General features: G+C 41.1%; 1 protein-coding gene across 1 annotated transcript; it reads right to left on the reverse strand.

The window, feature by feature from the left end:
- Nucleotides 1-4: 4 nt before the first annotated feature.
- Nucleotides 5-16,934, reverse strand: LOC120547923 (stonin-1). Its single transcript, XM_039783751.1, has 11 exons — nucleotides 16,506-16,934; nucleotides 9,261-11,191; nucleotides 8,899-9,101; nucleotides 3,983-4,084; nucleotides 3,695-3,818; nucleotides 3,358-3,407; nucleotides 2,365-2,458; nucleotides 1,698-2,260; nucleotides 583-822; nucleotides 328-417; nucleotides 5-245 (listed from the first exon to the last, which is right to left on the reverse strand). The coding sequence occupies exons 2-11, from the start codon at nucleotides 11,110-11,112 to the stop codon at nucleotides 138-140; spliced, it is 3,426 nt and encodes a 1,141-aa protein (XP_039639685.1). The 5' UTR covers nucleotides 11,113-11,191; nucleotides 16,506-16,934; the 3' UTR covers nucleotides 5-137.
- Nucleotides 16,935-17,133: the final 199 nt, after the last annotated feature.

The following is a 17,133-nucleotide window of genomic DNA, read 5'->3' on the forward strand; positions in this document are numbered from 1 at the left end:
ACAGAGGTGTTTTAACTGCCTGCTCCATGAGCCAAATTACACCACCAAGAGGTCCAATTTCACTGATTATTTTTCCCTTTTAAATCAGTTTCCCCTCTTTCAACATGATAATCTGATGTATGGAGAACTAAAGCTCATCACCACTCCGCTTCCCCAACAGCTTTAGAGAACACATAGTCCCTGCCTCCATAACACATCACTCCATCTTTCAAGTGAAACTTCCAGCGGTTCTTGCTGCGGTGAATCTGCAATACAAACAATAATTTAGAGCAAGCATTCAGCACTGGGAGGTAATTAATGGCCAATACAGAGCCAAAATGTTCTTACTTTGTCATACTGGCAAACGATTACATTGTCAGTGTCAAAGAGATCTGGGATGTCCTGCTCAATGACATCATCACCTGAGTTCAAAGGATCCTAATCAATAGAAAGTGTGTTGTTAAAATGTGAAAATGTCAAAGACATGCTGTTGTAATAAAATAAATAAATAAAATGGAATTTTTCCCTACAGAGATGTTTCAGTGGCAAAAAAAAGAAAAATCAAACCATGACAAAATGTATATGCAACTCACTGGCTCTCACCTCTTCCTCTACATTAGCGAGTTCATCTGCTCCCTCGCTGTCGCTGGTGGAGGAGATGCTGTTGCCGTCGCTGCTTCCATCTCCTTCCTGCAGAGCCTTTACGGCCTCGGCGTTGATTATGCCCAGAAAGTCGTTCTCTTCCAGAGGAACTTCCTCTTCCTCCTCAATGTCAGAGTTGCCTGCAGGACCATCCAGCTGAACGATGTCGGACAGTTCGCTGTAGTTGTAGTCTAGGTCCAGCTTAGCAGGAATTGCGAGAAGAAACACAACAGTTATTCCATGATAATTGAAGTCGCTATGTAAAGCTAGGACGGTAAAATAGACTATTATTTGAATAATCCGAGATCGCAGACTTTATCACTAATGGAAACATTTATATTTACGATGAATTAAAAAAAGGGCCACTTCAACAATTCAGGATTTAACTTCCATAAAGTTCGTAGAGGACTCATGAAGTTAAAAACTGACTCGTCAAAATCAGTGCAGCAGAGGCAGAGATATCTTGAGTTTTAGTCCGTTGTATGGGTCAAGCTCCAAAAATGCTGGATCCTACACTTTCCACAATGCCTTTCATTTTGACCCTGACCTGTAGTCTTTTAAACTACACCCCTCCATTTTGTAACACCATGAGTGCCCCTTTAAAAGGAATAGTCCAATAGAAATACACTTATTCGCTTTCAAGATCGATACCACTTTATGTCAGTCCATTAAAAATAAAGCTACAGTGAGCAGCTTGTTAGCTTAGCCTAAAGCCCAGAAACTCCATGCCAATAAATAGTCTGGCACACACCCTTGTTAAAAAGCATAATGTTTTGTTTTTACACTTCGGTTTTTAACTAGCGAGCTATAGAGGTGCTGGAGGACAGATTTTGGTACCTTTGGACAGATCCAGGCTAACAATTTCCCTCTGTTTTCAGTCTTTATGCTAAGCTAAGCTGCTGGCTCCAGTTACATATTTACATTCAGTTTACAGATATGAGAGTTGTATTAATGTCCTCATCTTATTTAAACTATAAATTTAACAACACACATCTGTACCTCCTCAACAACTTTCCTTTTTCTTTATTTCTGTGCAGCTGTGTGCGCTTAAAGAGAGAATATTTGTTTTAAATTACCCCAAGAACAGCCTCAGATTGATTGTCAGTCTTTGCAGGCATTCGATTCCTCGCCCTTTCTGCCTTCTCTCTCTCCTCCTCAATCACTTCTTTCAAGATGTCATCAATGTCTCTGTTTTTTAGCTGTGCCGTGTGCGTCAAAACCTCCTCGGTGCAGATCTGGAAGTCTAACATCTGGCTGCAGGGTGAGGCGGTCATCCTGAGGCTCACGGGTTCGGGTTGTGGACTTGGCTCGTTTTCTTCCAGTGTGACCTCTGGCTCTGGAGAGTGGGCCCCCTGACGCTGCGAGGGCTCAACAGCAGGAACTGGTGGCTGCTGGGGGAGGCTGCTCTCCTGACCGGGGGGTAAAGTGGGCTTTGGATGTGGAGGCTGTGTGACAGCAGTAGCCGGAACAGAGGGTGGCTCTGCCTCCTGAGGATGAGTGGCATTTGGTGGGATTGCAGCTGACTGAGGGGCAGCAGCTTCTCTCCGCTCAGTGACTTTGTGTGTGGTTTTGGATTCAGGCGGCTGACCTGCTGGGGCCTGAGTAACCACAACAGGAACGTTCACCTTGTAAAGTTGACCTCAGTGAGACAGAAGGGAAGAGTGACATGTTATTTCAACCTATTAGTACATGCCGCAAACTAAAAAGAGATTTAGGCCCATAACAGGTGAAGTCATTGTGTACCAGAAGCTGTTTGTAGAGTGACTCCAGCTGGTATCTGCACAGGGTAAGTTAACCCAGCAGGGAGAGAAAAAGTAGCAAGTGTCTCAGAGTTGTTCTGCAATGAAAAGAAAATATAATAATTATTCCAACGTGACACTGGCCTCATTAATGTGCACATAACCCTGAGATCAACAGGTCTGTCTCAAAAGGTATAATTTTTATCTGTCATGTCAGACAAATGAAGGGAATGTCACCATTGAGGCAAATAAAAGCCATTTAATCAGCAACAAATACTTATTGTTGAAATTTAAATGCTACTTAAAAGATAGAAATCAAGTATTATACTATGACAACCATGTAGCTAAATTAATGTGGTTTGACTTCTTTGAAGTTACCAGGGAGGTCATTTCATGTGATTTATTTCAAAAGTATTGTTAAAGGTTTGGAAATGTAGGTGATCAAATCCAATTAGTAAGATTCTGCTCTAAAAATAAAAAAAGAGAAAAGAAAAAAAGATTGGTTAAATTTAGACAACAAAAAGAGGATTATAAACTTTAACATCCAGGCTACCTAGAATAAAATGAAGCCTGAATGGAAATGATCGTACAGTGTCAGACAGAAATAAGGGTCTAATATAGTTTTTTGTTTTTTTAAAAAACAGAAGTAGAAGTATCTTTGGCAACCCAGATGTTCAAGTTGGAATTTTCCTCTTGAATGTGGGTGTCTAAAATTTACAAATCCAATTTAATCCAACTTTTTCAGAATAAATCTGAATTTCTTAACTTTAAAGTATACCACTTAAAATGGACATTCCAAAATGGGGAGTTCAAACCACACATACATTCAGACAGAATTAAATGCTATAAATGTAATGGTGTTTAAATTTCAACATTGTGCATTTTGATCAAATTTAACTATAAGAAACTCTGCTCCTTTTTTTCCGTATGTGCCCCTCATGTAAAGAGCGATAGGATGTCAGGGAGGTGATGTACTGTAAATCTTGAGGACACTTGCCTTCATTGGGAAACTGTGGATACTGTGACTTGCAGGGATCACAACTGAGGCTAAGAGCAAAAACCAGAGCAGAGCAAGTGACACAAAAACAAAAAGAATGTGCTGTCTTTTCTCTGAATCACTTCACTTACATTAGTTAGTGCCCTGTGTGGACATTCATGCCAAAGATATCTAATTTGAGAGTTGCAACTTTACTCACAGGAATCTTATTTCCCCATTTGGGGTACATTTAAACTAGCTGAACTACTTTAAACATTATTTGACAAGTTGTATTAATGTACAATGTAATTAGGTTTCTAATGCCAGAAGCAGTTCCTTTCAAGCAGTACCACGTTACCTCCGAGTTCCTGATCAGTCTGAGTGTAGTTGGCGGGGAGCTGCAGTACAAAGTTGGATGAGTTGATAGTATTTTTCCTTAAGTCTTCCATTGCTTTTGACTGCATCATCTTTGACTCCCAAAGCTGCACAGCAAGGAGACACAGCAGTCTGTCTTCCTGGTATGATGTATACTTCCTCACTAGATGATCTAACTTTACTGTAGCTGACAGCTTGAGTCAAGACGTGCACTATATCCATTTAATTTATTTAGAAAGAATTAAGCATGTTTATGTAGAATATAACTCACGTGTTTTAAATCGTCCAGGACGCGGTCTTCCAGCCCTTCATCCAAGAAGAGCTCCCTTATACTCTCTATCACATCATAGATTATGGACAAGTAGAGTTTGGCCTGCAGTTGTTTACACAAACTGAAAGTCAGAAGCTGCTGAGCTTCTTATAAAGATAAACTGATTTGTGTATGTTTTGATACGCAACTAACCAAATTCCATTCAAACATCTGCCTTTTCTATGTTGCCGACTGCTGGAAATTGTAGACTCATATACCTACATGTAACTCAGGACATTTTCTAAACCTATCTCAGTCACTCTTCATTTCGGGGTACATATCAGTAGCTTATACTATTTTTTTTTTCCCTCGCTAAAAATGTGCATTTTCAGAATAAATTAAAAGATGCTCCCACACTCTTCACTGTGCATTTAAGTCGATTTAAAACGAGAAAAATCCAGATTAAAATGTTAAAACGGGCAAACTTTTAAAAAGAGACAAAAACATCGTTGATCTTACTGTTAATAGTTGGCGATATAGAAAGCCAGGCCTAATTGGTAGATAGTTTTGCTAGTTAGCCTAGATAGCTAAATAGCAGTTTTGCTTACCACTGGGCCTGTGTTGTTGGTCAGCATGATTCAAGGCAAAAATCCCTGCAGTCCGGTGACCATGAATGGACTTTGAGAACATAATACATACAGTTAATGGTGATGAAGTGAGATCGTTGTGCTGCACCGACTTCATGGGAAGTGAACACACAGGTGATAGTAATCAAGCTCCACAGAGAGATGTGATTGGAGCTGAGAAAGCAGTGATAATATAGTAGGCTGACAGTGGATTCTATTGTATTTATAATCTTAAAATGTGTTTGGAATGGACATATATTGAGAATCTCATTCATTTTACCATCAAACAAGTCTGACTCATTTTTGCATCTTCATGGTAATCACACATTTGATGGCATTGGTCACATTTTAAAAGGTTACAGTGAGACATTCTGCTGTAGCTTGAGAGGCATCATGCAGTCCAAGGCTGGATGTCACCTGTTCAGGGTTGGTGTCCCTGCAGGCCACCTTTATCCACCCATAATTGGGATCTCATGCAGAGGCGTAGCACAAAATTCTGGGCCCTGTAGAAAGGCATTTTCTATGGGCCCCTCCCTGCATCCACAGCTATTCATTCTAGCATCTTTTTGGGCCCTCCTCACATAAGGGCCCTGGGTACTCAGTCCTCATTTTTTTCCTCCCAGTCCGACGCCCCTGATCTCATGCATTGATGTTGAATATGGCTTCAGTGCCAGTGGTTTAGTTGTCAGTAGCTTATTTCAACCATGTGGTTTTAAAGAGATCTCTGTCCAACAGAACCGTTCCAGCTCTAGTTTTCTGGTTACTTTCAACAGTTTACACTATAAGGTTACACTGTTGCACATTTTCCACAGCGCCAGGGGCTACATACAGTGTCTGATCCCAAGAATTCACAATGACAGGAGTTAAAAATACTTCACCCATTGCAAAACACTTCATTTTGATCTTGGTGTTCAATACATTTGTAGCAGCAGGAGCCATGACCGCTGCTTTCTCCAAGCATCCGTTTGGTAATGCCGGCACTCTTTCAACACTGTAGGCTGACTCCTCTGATGAGGATGAGAGTGCTGTGGCTCAAAAGCAGCAACTAACAGCCCCTAAGCTGTCACTTTACTACAAAGCTACTCTGGACCCAGAAAGAAGCTCTCCTTATTCCTATATATAACCAAAATTACATGAAGTGTATATTGTATTGGTCCATACTTAGGCTATTTCAGAGATATAAAATATTAAGTAATTGGAAATTGAGATTCAAAATAATTCATGTGATGGAAGCATAGACTGTGAATATATTCACAGTCTATAGATGAAAGTAAGTTTTGTCAATTTTCTTCTACAAACACTTGCCCCCTTATTGCAATCAACCAGAACTGACCTGTGCAAGCCAGTATCATTTCGAGTTGATTATTATCAAATTATTCTCACATCTTTTTTCTAAACCATTTTGATAAACAGTGCAACGGTCATCATTTTCAATTAAACTCACCTTTAGGGTTAGGATACCATTTGTTGTGTGTGTTTAAAGGCCTTTTCCCACATAATACACCACCTCCAGATCATGCAACATAAGTGACTAATCATCAAGTATTAATACCTTAAGACCATATAAACATCATAGTAGACATAATAACAATAAGCAAGCCTGGGAAGAGTATAGAGACCCAAAGGTCCCAGGTTGAGGCTTTCCGGAGTGACTCATCACCGAAGGGTACAGTGTGATAATGATCACATTAAAAGGTCCCATGGCATGAAAATTTCACTTTATGAGGTTTTTTAACATTAACATGCATTCCCCCAGCCTGCCTATGGTCCCCCAGTGGCTAGAAATGGTGATAGGTGTAAACCGAGCCCTGGGTATCCTGCTCTGCCTTTGAGAAAATTAAAGCTCAGAAGGGCCGATCTGGAATCTTACCTCCCCTTTCTCTGCTTTGCCCACCCAGAGAATTTGGCCCAACCATATGAGAGAGAGACATCATGGCTTTCAAACGAGCAAAGTGGCAGTTGGTCAAGGCCACACCCCCACTCTCCACCTTGCTCCCCCCTCTCTCCTCCTCAACAGCTACAGACAGAAATGGCACATCCTAAGGAAAGCTCATTATGGGACTGACTCTAGTGGCTGTAATTCTGCACCAAGGCTGAATTTCAGGAAAGAGACTTCAGATACAGTATTAGGGGACCACTAAGGTCTATATAAAAGCATCCAAAGAGCACCATGTCATGGGACCTTTAAGAAATAGCAGCACTCTCGTGAAACAATATTGTTGCATGTGCAGTGTGTTCCTAAGGAGGCAAATTCAATCGGGAGTACGATGCTTCACTCTTACGAACCTTTGCACTATCACAGTTAATCAAATCAAATAAATCACACAGCACTTGCACACAATCATTTCCTATAAATCTCAGGTCATTTATTGAGCAGCAGCATGTCATCACTCACTGCTGGATGTCTAAGTCTTTCAACAAATGTCATGACGGGAACAATTGAGTTAAGTTGTGCCGATTTGACACTTGGTGAGATGTTTGTTTAAAACAATTTTTGCTCCTTTGTTCAATAAATAATTACTAGGTTAATGAATATGTATTATTGTGGTGTGTTAAAATTGTGCAGTTCTCCAGTACACCTTCATTTAGCAAGGTATAAACTCAAAGTTAGTGGCTCTGTGTGTTAAAGACCAACACGTCCAAGTGTTCTGAACATCTGTGAAGAAGTACCATGAGTCATTCAGCTTTAATTCATTTTTACTGTTGATGTACATAATATCCAGCTTAAGCCAGGTACCTCATACATAAAAGTCATCACTGAAGGCCTTGTTGTTCACTATGAAGCTTCATTTTTTTTTTATTTTTACATCCAACCTATTCACAACCCAGAGGCAGAAAGATCACATAAAGATTTGATTTGTTTAAATAAAATTACAGTCCTCCAGAATACAACCTTGGTATAGAGTAAAAGATCAGCTTGAGGTAAGCAACACAAGTAATGAGTTGTATTCAATGCGGAAAAAAAAGAAAATTAATTTCACACTTTATATAATATTTGCAACCTGTGTTACACAGTAAATTTCAGACCTCACGGTTGTGTATAGCTGCTACTACACCACAACTATTTCAATAAACCACTCCAAAGCTGGGTCATAGTCAAGTTGGGTTAGTTTCAAACTGCAACTGCTGTGCCATTTTGTAAATGGTACTTTGTCAAAAGCAAGACAGTTACCCTTTCAGCTCTGAAATTATTTTGTGGCTTTTTGGGCCAATGCACTTGACAGAAAAATTATTTAATCATCGGTTTGTCACATGTAACTCTGGACCTCTCATCAGAGTGTATCACTGCTGAGAATGGCTGAGAATTGGCATTGAGCCTGTTCAACCAAATTGCCCTTCTAATTGTGATTAACTCCCTTCAGACAAATGCTGCTCTGAGGGGCTCAGCATGATGTGACCCACCTTTGAACCAATGTATTTGTGCAACTAAAAGGTCATCACTTTAGCCTTTTTCCACATTGTTTTGTCTGCCACTTCCATATATGTTCTGCCACTTAATATGTACCCTAACCTTTAATAGTTAAGCTACATATGGACTGCAAAATAATGAGAATCAAAAATCATCATGCAACTGCGCCATAGAATTTAGTACAAATGAGGGCGATTTAAACCTAACTGAACACATTTGGAAGTATGTGAACTTTAAACATTGCGGGGCAACAAAAGGGCCTAACCTTAAACATCTGCTAATAATATTTTTTTCTCAAACACAGTGAATATTGCGCATTACTTAAGCTGTTTATCTCATGCAGAGCGTTGGGCATACATTTATTAAGGCTGCCAATCATTCTGGAGGGCAGTGCAGATGACGCAAATGCAAGCTTATATACAGTACTCATAAACTATAGGCGTACAGTTAATACATATATTAAATGTAAAGTGCTAGGCAAAGGACCATGGTAAATTGTTTATTAGGTCTAGACTAATTCAGTCTCAGTTAAAGGATACAAAGTTGGTTAACCTCCATGAGAAATACTACCAGGCTATGTGTAATTAGATGAATTTGATACCAGATACAAGCAGAAAGTCCCTCATCACCCTTGGTTTTTGTTCATTTTTTGCCATCCCTTTTCACCATTAAGAAGATTTGGCAAATATCCTGGATAACGTCCTCTCCGGAGCTTCTTTGATAATCACTGTGTCATACAGCCAGATTGCTTCTGTGACTCTGTTTGAATCCATTTCTTCTCCACCTCCACCTAAAGAACACAGGAGGTTTGTTGCACTAATAAATAAAGATGTTCTCTCTATCTACATTACGGTTGGTGCCTGCATTGAGTAAGATATTATCACACTGGTGAAACATCTTACCTGACAATGATAGCGTGTCCAACTGGTCACATGTTTCTGCGGCTGGATGTCGTTCGCAGTGCCCAATGACTTCACTCTGGTCTGTGACACGACGGCGCCCATAATTTCACATTCCATCGTGACAAAAGGGTACCAGTCACTTGGGATCTCCTGATCAGATCCCAGCTCTAGCTTGCAGGAAAATGAATGGGGATGATCCACTGCTGCAAAGGAAAAAAACAAAAGGTCACTTGTAGTTAGAGTGTCACACCACTGTGCGGCAAACTTACTGAAAACATGCACAAGAAACAAGGCCAAGGAGCTAATGAGAAAATGATAGGTCAGGCTGGAGTGCAGAGCTACATTTCTCAGAAATGCGTTACCCGTATTCTTCGCAGGCAGTCGGTCGATCCTCCACACGACAGCTGAATATACATTCTCATACTTGACGGTGCCGATTGTCACCTGCATGACAGGCTGTGAATTTGCAGTGCTGACAGCGCCCAAGCAAGTGTTTCTGTTCATACGGGCCTTCAGTGATCTCTGTCGCAGCAAGGCCACTGTCTGTGTCACTTTGATCCAGTCGCCTGGCACTGGCACACGGATCACTACATTCTCACACAGTGGGTTCATGTCAGACGCCCCCACTGAGGAAAGGAAGGTGGCTGACATGTTTAGAAAGGCCTGGAGCTCTACATAGGCACCTTGAACTGTGACGACAGCTTTGATGGAAAAGGGAATTTCTGTGCAACCCAGAATCTCCGTCTTATACCGCATCAACTCCACCCTGCAGGCCTCAGGAGGTGAGAACTTTATCAGCCGGGACCTCTGAAACTCCGTCTCATTCACACATTTGTGAAAATGGCAGTCTGCGATCTCCATCCAGAGTTCACCGTCCTCCTCAGACCCGTAGCTGGAGTCAAAGCGCAGCAGTCCCAGATCGTTAAGGGCAAGAAAACAATCCCCTAGTCCGTTCAGGAAAGCCAGACAGTGAATCTGGGTGAAGGCTGTCCGCTCCATGACTTCTCCAAACTTATCCAGTTGAACCCAGATGTGATCAGTGATCTGCAAGGACAGCTCCTGCTCCTCGTAGTGCCGCCTCTGCTGGTGGTGTATACACAGTTTGAAGATTTCCTCTTCCATGGAGACTACCAGGTCCTCCATGTCGTCGTGCACTGTGGAGCCAAACTTGAGCAGCTCTTCTGCCTCCGCCTCATGACTAACTTCCAGCTTGGGATGGTAGCGTTTCTTTTCCGTGTACGAGAAATGTTCCACCTTCACAGAGAGGACTTTGCGCGGCTCGCCGTAGCTTTCCAGTTTAAGATCCGAGAGCCTGCACTGAGGGAGAAGCTGGAACTCCTTGTAAGGCTTCTCCAGCCCTTTCTCATAGTACATCTGTAGCACACCTCCGGGCAACAAGCGGAGGTAGATCGGACCCCACTGTCTCGAGGACATGCGGTTCTTTTTTTCAGGAATCCTGAGCATGACAGACCAGCCGTCTCTTTTCTGGCTACGAAACAGACCCCGAGGAACGAACTGTAATGGACCCTCACTTAACACCTCACTTTTGCAACTTAGCCGCCTCTCCTTGTCTTTTTCTGTCTCCGTTTCATGCTTCGTTTCTGCTCGTAGGCCTTCCAGTTTCTGGCAAACGTCGAAGAAGGAGCTCTGGAGGTGGTCACGCGGAGGCTCGCTGCCGTCTTTGGTCCGAATAAAGAAACGCGGTAGGCTGTTGTCAGATTCTGAGTCTGAGGAGGAGCTGTCCACATCTGCGCTGTGTCTAGATCCATCCCAGAAGGGGTTATAGTGTCCTGAGTTCCCCTGGAAAGAAGGGAAAGGGCTTGGTCTATCTGAGGTTTGATGCAGGGCGTCTGGTGCAGGAGAGGGAATAGAGGTGGTAGACGTGCTGGAGAAACTCCGGAAGAAGTTATTTTCCAACGTGTTGAAGTGAAATGGGGATGCACTGCTAGGAACCCCACTCACAGGAGTGCAAAAGGGCGTGTTACATGGTACACAGGAACTTCCACCAGGACTCGCGTGGCTTTGAGGGGCTTCCAGAGATCTATTGAAGCTCCAGGAAGTATCTCTGATCGGAGGAAGAACTAATTTCAGACCATTGGGACGCGGTACTGATGCTTTGATAAGCCCTGGTGACTGTAGGGGCTTTTGAGCTGATGAAGGTGGTGTGTTGTCATCTTCAAATGTGACCCAGTTTGAGTGATTTGTGGAACACATGGCTGTAGAGCAGTGATGACCGGTTCCAATCAACAATTCCTCCTTTGTTGGGTTAACTGTCCCCCTGAGGCCTTCTCCTCTGCAAGAAAACAAATAAGAAGAATGTTATTATAAATAGAAGAAAAAATAAAAATATAATATTCCAGAGGTAACACACGTGCTTGAACGGATGAGTTCTCAACTGAAAGCTTGAGCAAGTTCATTTATCCTGCGGTAGAAAAGAGAGAGAGAGAGAGCTCCTGGGGATATGAATAAAACATATTTCCTTAAGGTACTCCATTAAAACGTAATGAGAGACTGACCTTGAAAACCTGGAACATGTTTACATATGTTAACACCACAATTAACTAAGGCTCTTTTGATGTAAACGCTGAAGCAAGCACTCTGCAATGCAGTGTCAGAGACGCAGCAGATTTTCTCTTAGTGACACCAGAGCTTTTGCTGATTTTTGAGCTTTTGGAGAAGCCTTCATACAAACATTATTAACTGAATTTCCAAGCAGTACATGATCAGAATAGTGAAGAGTCAATTATAGAGTATCAACCAACTGTATGCATGTGTAAGAAGTTCAACAAAATGCCAACTAATATATTTTTCCCTTTTCTTTATTTGGATCATTTTTGCAAGCGATACAGAAAGGGATACAGCACTGTAGCCTTTATTCACTCCTGGGCAAGGACTTTATTTAACAGTCATTTGTTCAGTAGGGTTGATGCGAGGAGTATCTGTCTTCAAGTTCAAGGTATCTTTATTATCCCCGGAGGGCAATTTGGTTTACAGCCAGCATTCTATAGACAACAAACACACCAAAAAAAACACAACAAAATAATTACAAAGATTACATTTCAAGAAAGTAATTCACAATGCTGATGGCAGCAGGAATAAATGACCTTTTGAACCTATTTGTTCTGCATCGCGGCAGATTGTATCTGATGCATCCCAATGGTTGGCTCGGATCAGCAAAGATCAACAAGGCTTTCTCTATGGATCGGTCCTTAAACAGGTCACGGATGTTGTTCAATGGTGTTCCAGTTGTTTGACAGAAAGTGACCCGTGTCAGCAGATAAAAGAAAAAGGTAAGAACAGATTTCATGAAACAGGAATAAAACATTTTCATGAAGGTGGGGTTGACATTAAAACTGCAAAGCTTACGATAAAAGTACATATATGAGGTACATTTTTATTTATTTTTTTTAAACCCCACACACACACACACACACACACACACACACACACACACACACACACACACACACACACACACACACACACACACACACACACACACAATCAACAAGTCAACAGCATTTAGTTTAAAGCACCACTGTGCCCATTTACAGCCTGATTTAGTTCATATAACAAGAAGTGGAGAATAGGCTACAGCGGCGTAGCCTTCATTCTATACTGTGTTTGTACTGGAGGGTTAAAAGCGAAGAGTACCGCTATTGTTATCTTGATATATGGGCGAGGCCAATAAAACAGTACTGTGCTTCTTATTGGGATTCTAAACAATACATTGAGATATGCACTACCAAAATCTATTCTTCTTATTTAAACTTTGGAAAACATAGGGTGGTGATGGCCCAGTGGATATGACACATGCCTTTGGTGTGGAAGATCTGGGTTCGATTCCCACTGCGATACATCAACCAGTGTGTCTCTGAGCAAGACACTTATATTATGACAAACTGACACGGTTTGTGTTTCTCAAAATTGTAATTTCTCAATGAATTGTGATATATAAAAATGTGATGTTTTTAGAAGCTCCTACTGGACCAGAGGAAAACATTTTCAGAGAAAAAGGAACTGTTTTCAATGGGAAACAGTTTAGAAGTTTAAAGGTTTTGTATTGCAATTTAATGAGCTAAAATGTTGTATTTTAGACATACCATGCTTTGAAATGAGCAAAGTCTAAATATTTCATTGCAAGCCTGCTCTAAAATGCGTGTGAGAAAAGTTAGCCATGGCGGCAAAAATCCTGCCTCATTAACCAGCATGAAGTACACTGTGAGAGAGAGACTGCATGAAGCTCGGGAAAGGAACAACGCTGGTTACCATGTTTTATCCTCTCCGATAACAGATCTGCAGAACATATTTAAAGAGGTATTAAATGCTGTAAACGTGTGGGAATATTGCTAAACAGCAATGGCATTCAGGCTAATAAGCAGAGAATGAACATGTTGTATTTATACAAGTGTGCTGTTAATTTCCCAGCCAGTCAATCACAGTGTGTCTTTTAATGTGCTGGCAGCTCTGCTCTCACCAACATCAGGCTCACAGGCCACATAGAATCCACTTTCAAAATGTTGAAGCTGCATCTCCCCATAAATATCTTGAAGAAAAAAAAATTTGAAAGCAGAAAGCCTCAATTACAGCCTTCCTCTTCCCTTCTAGTTCACAGCCATGACTTGCATGAAGGAGACATTCAGTGGCAAGTTCCTCTAGCTATAAATAAACTGGGAAGTGGGGGCTCTGCTTCGGGGGAGTGGATTGACAAGTCTTCAGTCAAACACTGGAGAACATCTTTCTAATGAGGGGATGTTTACAATGGCACACAGACATTCAATGAGTTCATGCCTCGTCTCCGACTTATAGAATCCCTCAGCTTTGGTGCAAAAGAGACGGGCACTGCGAAGGAGGAGTTCTCCAGGGGGGTTATTGACAAGTCTCTCAGAATCATTTCCAGTCTGCCGTCTCTTCCTGGGCTCTCTAGCAGGAGGTACAGAAACGAGACGCTGCTAAATCTACAGAGGACAAAAGAATACATTCCACACGTTCCTCGGGGACAAGCAGCTTTGCACACAGGAAATACCAGCCTGCTCTATCCGTGTGAACAGACAACAAATATTATCTTAATGTCATTTTATCAATTAAAAAAAACAAAAAGAAAAACGTACCAGATATTCATAAATAAATTCATAAACTGGTTTGTCTGGTTGTTTATCACTGTCAATCACAACAAAACAGCAACATACAAGGAGCCTGGGGATTGAGACAGGCGTATTACCGTAATTAGGTACTTTTTGAAATGTATAAAAGCAGTCTGAGTAATTACTTTTACAAGTTTGCCTTATTCTTTTCATTGTTATTGTCTTAAGACAGGGTCACATAACTATAAAGTAATGCAAAGACAAGAATTGTAATCGTGAAGAGCAACTTTGTCTCTGAAAAAAACTCTTCAGCTTGGTTCCCATTTAAATTGCAGCACTGCAATTAAGACAAAGAGTAGTCTAATCCTATACATTGTCAGATGTATCATTACTGATTATTACTATACTTATAGAAATGACTGCACTTGCTATACCTGAGGTAGGCAAAATAATGCACACACCAAAGGGACGATTACTTAGTGTCTGAAGTCACTTAATTATTGGGTTAAACTGAGTCATATGTTGCCAAATAGATGCATTCATTAGCTTTAAAAAAAGAGACCAGTCAGCACTTTGATATGAAAACTAAAGCTCCAAACAGATCCAATTACATGTGCAACTGTCAAACTGCAAAATTATTTAACATGTGAATAGCATGTGTCTAGAATAATGTGACAATGTATCACAAACACACAGACGTTTCAATTCACAAAGAGGAACAGCAATCACAAGCTGATACTAACCACAGGGATATGAGAGAAATCATATGCTACTTCTTGGCATTCAACCCTAATTATGACCTATCTTTATTGCAGCCATTGTAATGATCATGGACTTATTTAACATTAAAGTCCATTTTCTCGAGGAGTTCTTGGTATTTTGTTATTATCTACTGTAATTCCTGTATGGACTAGGACAAATCCCTTGATGACAGGAAGCCATTTTCAACAGTCGCCTGACAAATGATGACTGAGAGGAAACTATTGTGGTTTAAGAATAAAACTGCTGAATAAAAAAAAAAAAAGAAAAAAAAGAAAAAGCACACACATTTGAACTTTAACTTGGCAAACAGATGGTTCCTGATTAAATGAGACAAGTTCCTGTTGGATTCTCTGGATAATTCCTGTGTATTCAACACTATAGAATAGACAGTTTTCCTTAGAAAAGTATATAACTAAACAAAGTAAGACACTATCCCTTTTTCATTTGATGGGAGAGTAATTACTGTTTTGACCACAATGACTATGTAATCTAGTGCAGAGCTGAAAATGTGCCATTTCCAGTGGCAACATTGAAACTGTCTGCAAAGTGAGCTCTGTTCTCAAATCAAAACAGAGCACAACAGAAAGTTTGGGTGCTGCTGCTTTTGTCTCCTCTCTTCTTAAAACACACTGAATAAATCAATGTTAAGTTAGTTATATAAACAATAATTCCAGGGGATCTATTGTAAGTTTATTCCTGTTCAGAAAAGCATGACTGGAAAATAAATAAAACAGGAATGAATGGGAGACATATGTCAGCTGAAGCACTTAAAAAAAAAAAAACGTTTCCACTATACAGTAGTGACTCATGTTGATCTCAGACAGCTAGGAGAAACTAAGAATAAACTAATGGAAAACATGCATTGCACAATATATTTTAGAGCATCCTCAAAACAAGACAGAAGTAAAAACACCGTCTTCATTCAAGCAATACAATGCACAACTGCTCAATTTAATACAGTCAGGGTTTTTTGTTGGTACAGCCTTGTTTGGTCTGGTAGCTTTTGCTTCTTAAAGGTTAGCTAATGTTAGCTAATGTTAGCTAGTAGGTTACATCTCTACAGACATGACTTGACTCTTCTCCACTCTGGTTGTTCTAACACTACGTTAGCACTTACCATTATCCCGTCACTTGGCAACAGTGGCTACAAAGTGACAAGTCTCACTATAGAGACCTAAAAAAACTAACCAAAAAGTATTGTTTCATGATGATAGATAGCACATAAAAATGTCCGCGAAGGGACAAAAACAAAAACAAAAAAAACATGTAGGCTATTTCCAATGATTGTCATCTAGCTACATATATATGCAAATAAATGTCCTCCTTCTCCCTGAAACACGTTGCACTATTGTTACAGCGCATTCTTGCAGCGTGGGGTCAGAAAATGCCAGACACGTTACCCGGTAAACGACATTATTTTTATTTTAGTCGCCCATAACAACTCTGCCTGGAGAAAGAAAACAGTACCAGCATGCTGACTTCCACAACAGAGCCAGGCCCACGTCCCCGGGAAGAGAGGCCCACTTCTGGGATCACTTCTGCGCCTTTGTGTTGACGCGAAGTCTGAGTAAAGTTGTCACTCTGTTGCACTCTACTTTGTGAGCCCAGCACACGTCATTCACTCACAACCCGAGCAACGACTGACAACTGAGTCAACGTTTACGAAGAGTAAAAGCAAAACAGTTTTAAGTCGTTTCTCGCAGACATGGATCACATGGTCAAAAGCAGACCTGAGTGCGACCAGAAGATATGAATACTCACAAATTCACAGCGGTAGTACACTTATACAGGTCATGACTTCTGTTTAATGGACGCGTCTGTACTGTTGATGTCGGCCGGTTTTCCTCAAAATGGCAGAGTGTAAATCCTGGGAGTTTTAACAGCGCAGCTCTTCCCCTCCCGAGTTCACACAGACTGTCCTACAGCGGGACACTGCAGGAATCATATGGCAGGAGTGAACAGAGCCGTGCTGCGTTCACGGCTGTAGGAAACGTCGCAGTCAAGAGATGGGCGCGCAAATCACAGCAAGAGAAGGGAAACCTTCACCTTGGCTTGAGGGATAAGAAAAGGGGAGCTCAGTTTGTGCATGGCTGTGGGGTAAAAACTGTTCTTCAGTCTGGAGGTGCGGCATTTCGTGGCACAGTCTTCCAGAGGGCAGCAGCGTAAACGGATGGTGAAAACATTCAGTCCTGCAGGCTCTGCTGTGGCAGCGACACCTGTAGATGTCTTCCAGTGGGAGCAGGGGGAGTCTAATGATTTTTGGTTGGTGGTTGCAAATAAACAATGTACATATGCTTTGATTTAATAAGCCCACGTTTTGACATATGAATGATGTTATGCTCAATTTAATTAATTTCAGAGTTGAGGTTAGGCTGTGTATTAAAAACTG

This window comes from Perca fluviatilis, chromosome 19 (genome assembly GCF_010015445.1).
Source record: "Perca fluviatilis chromosome 19, GENO_Pfluv_1.0, whole genome shotgun sequence".
Lineage (NCBI taxonomy): Eukaryota > Metazoa > Chordata > Actinopteri > Perciformes > Percidae > Perca > Perca fluviatilis.

Excerpts from the sequence above, each read along its gene's own strand:
- LOC120547923 (XM_039783751.1), bottom strand. The coding sequence starts at position 11,112 with ATGTGTTCCACAAATCACTCAAACTGGGTCACATTTGAAGATGACAAC. Across the intron at positions 3,819-3,982 it reads TCCTGGACGATTTAAAACAC|CTTTGGGAGTCAAAGATGAT; the intron begins GTGAGTTATATT and ends CTTGCTGTGCAG. Across the intron at positions 3,408-3,694 it reads GACTGATCAGGAACTCGGAG|CCTCAGTTGTGATCCCTGCA; the intron begins GTAACGTGGTAC and ends TTTTGCTCTTAG.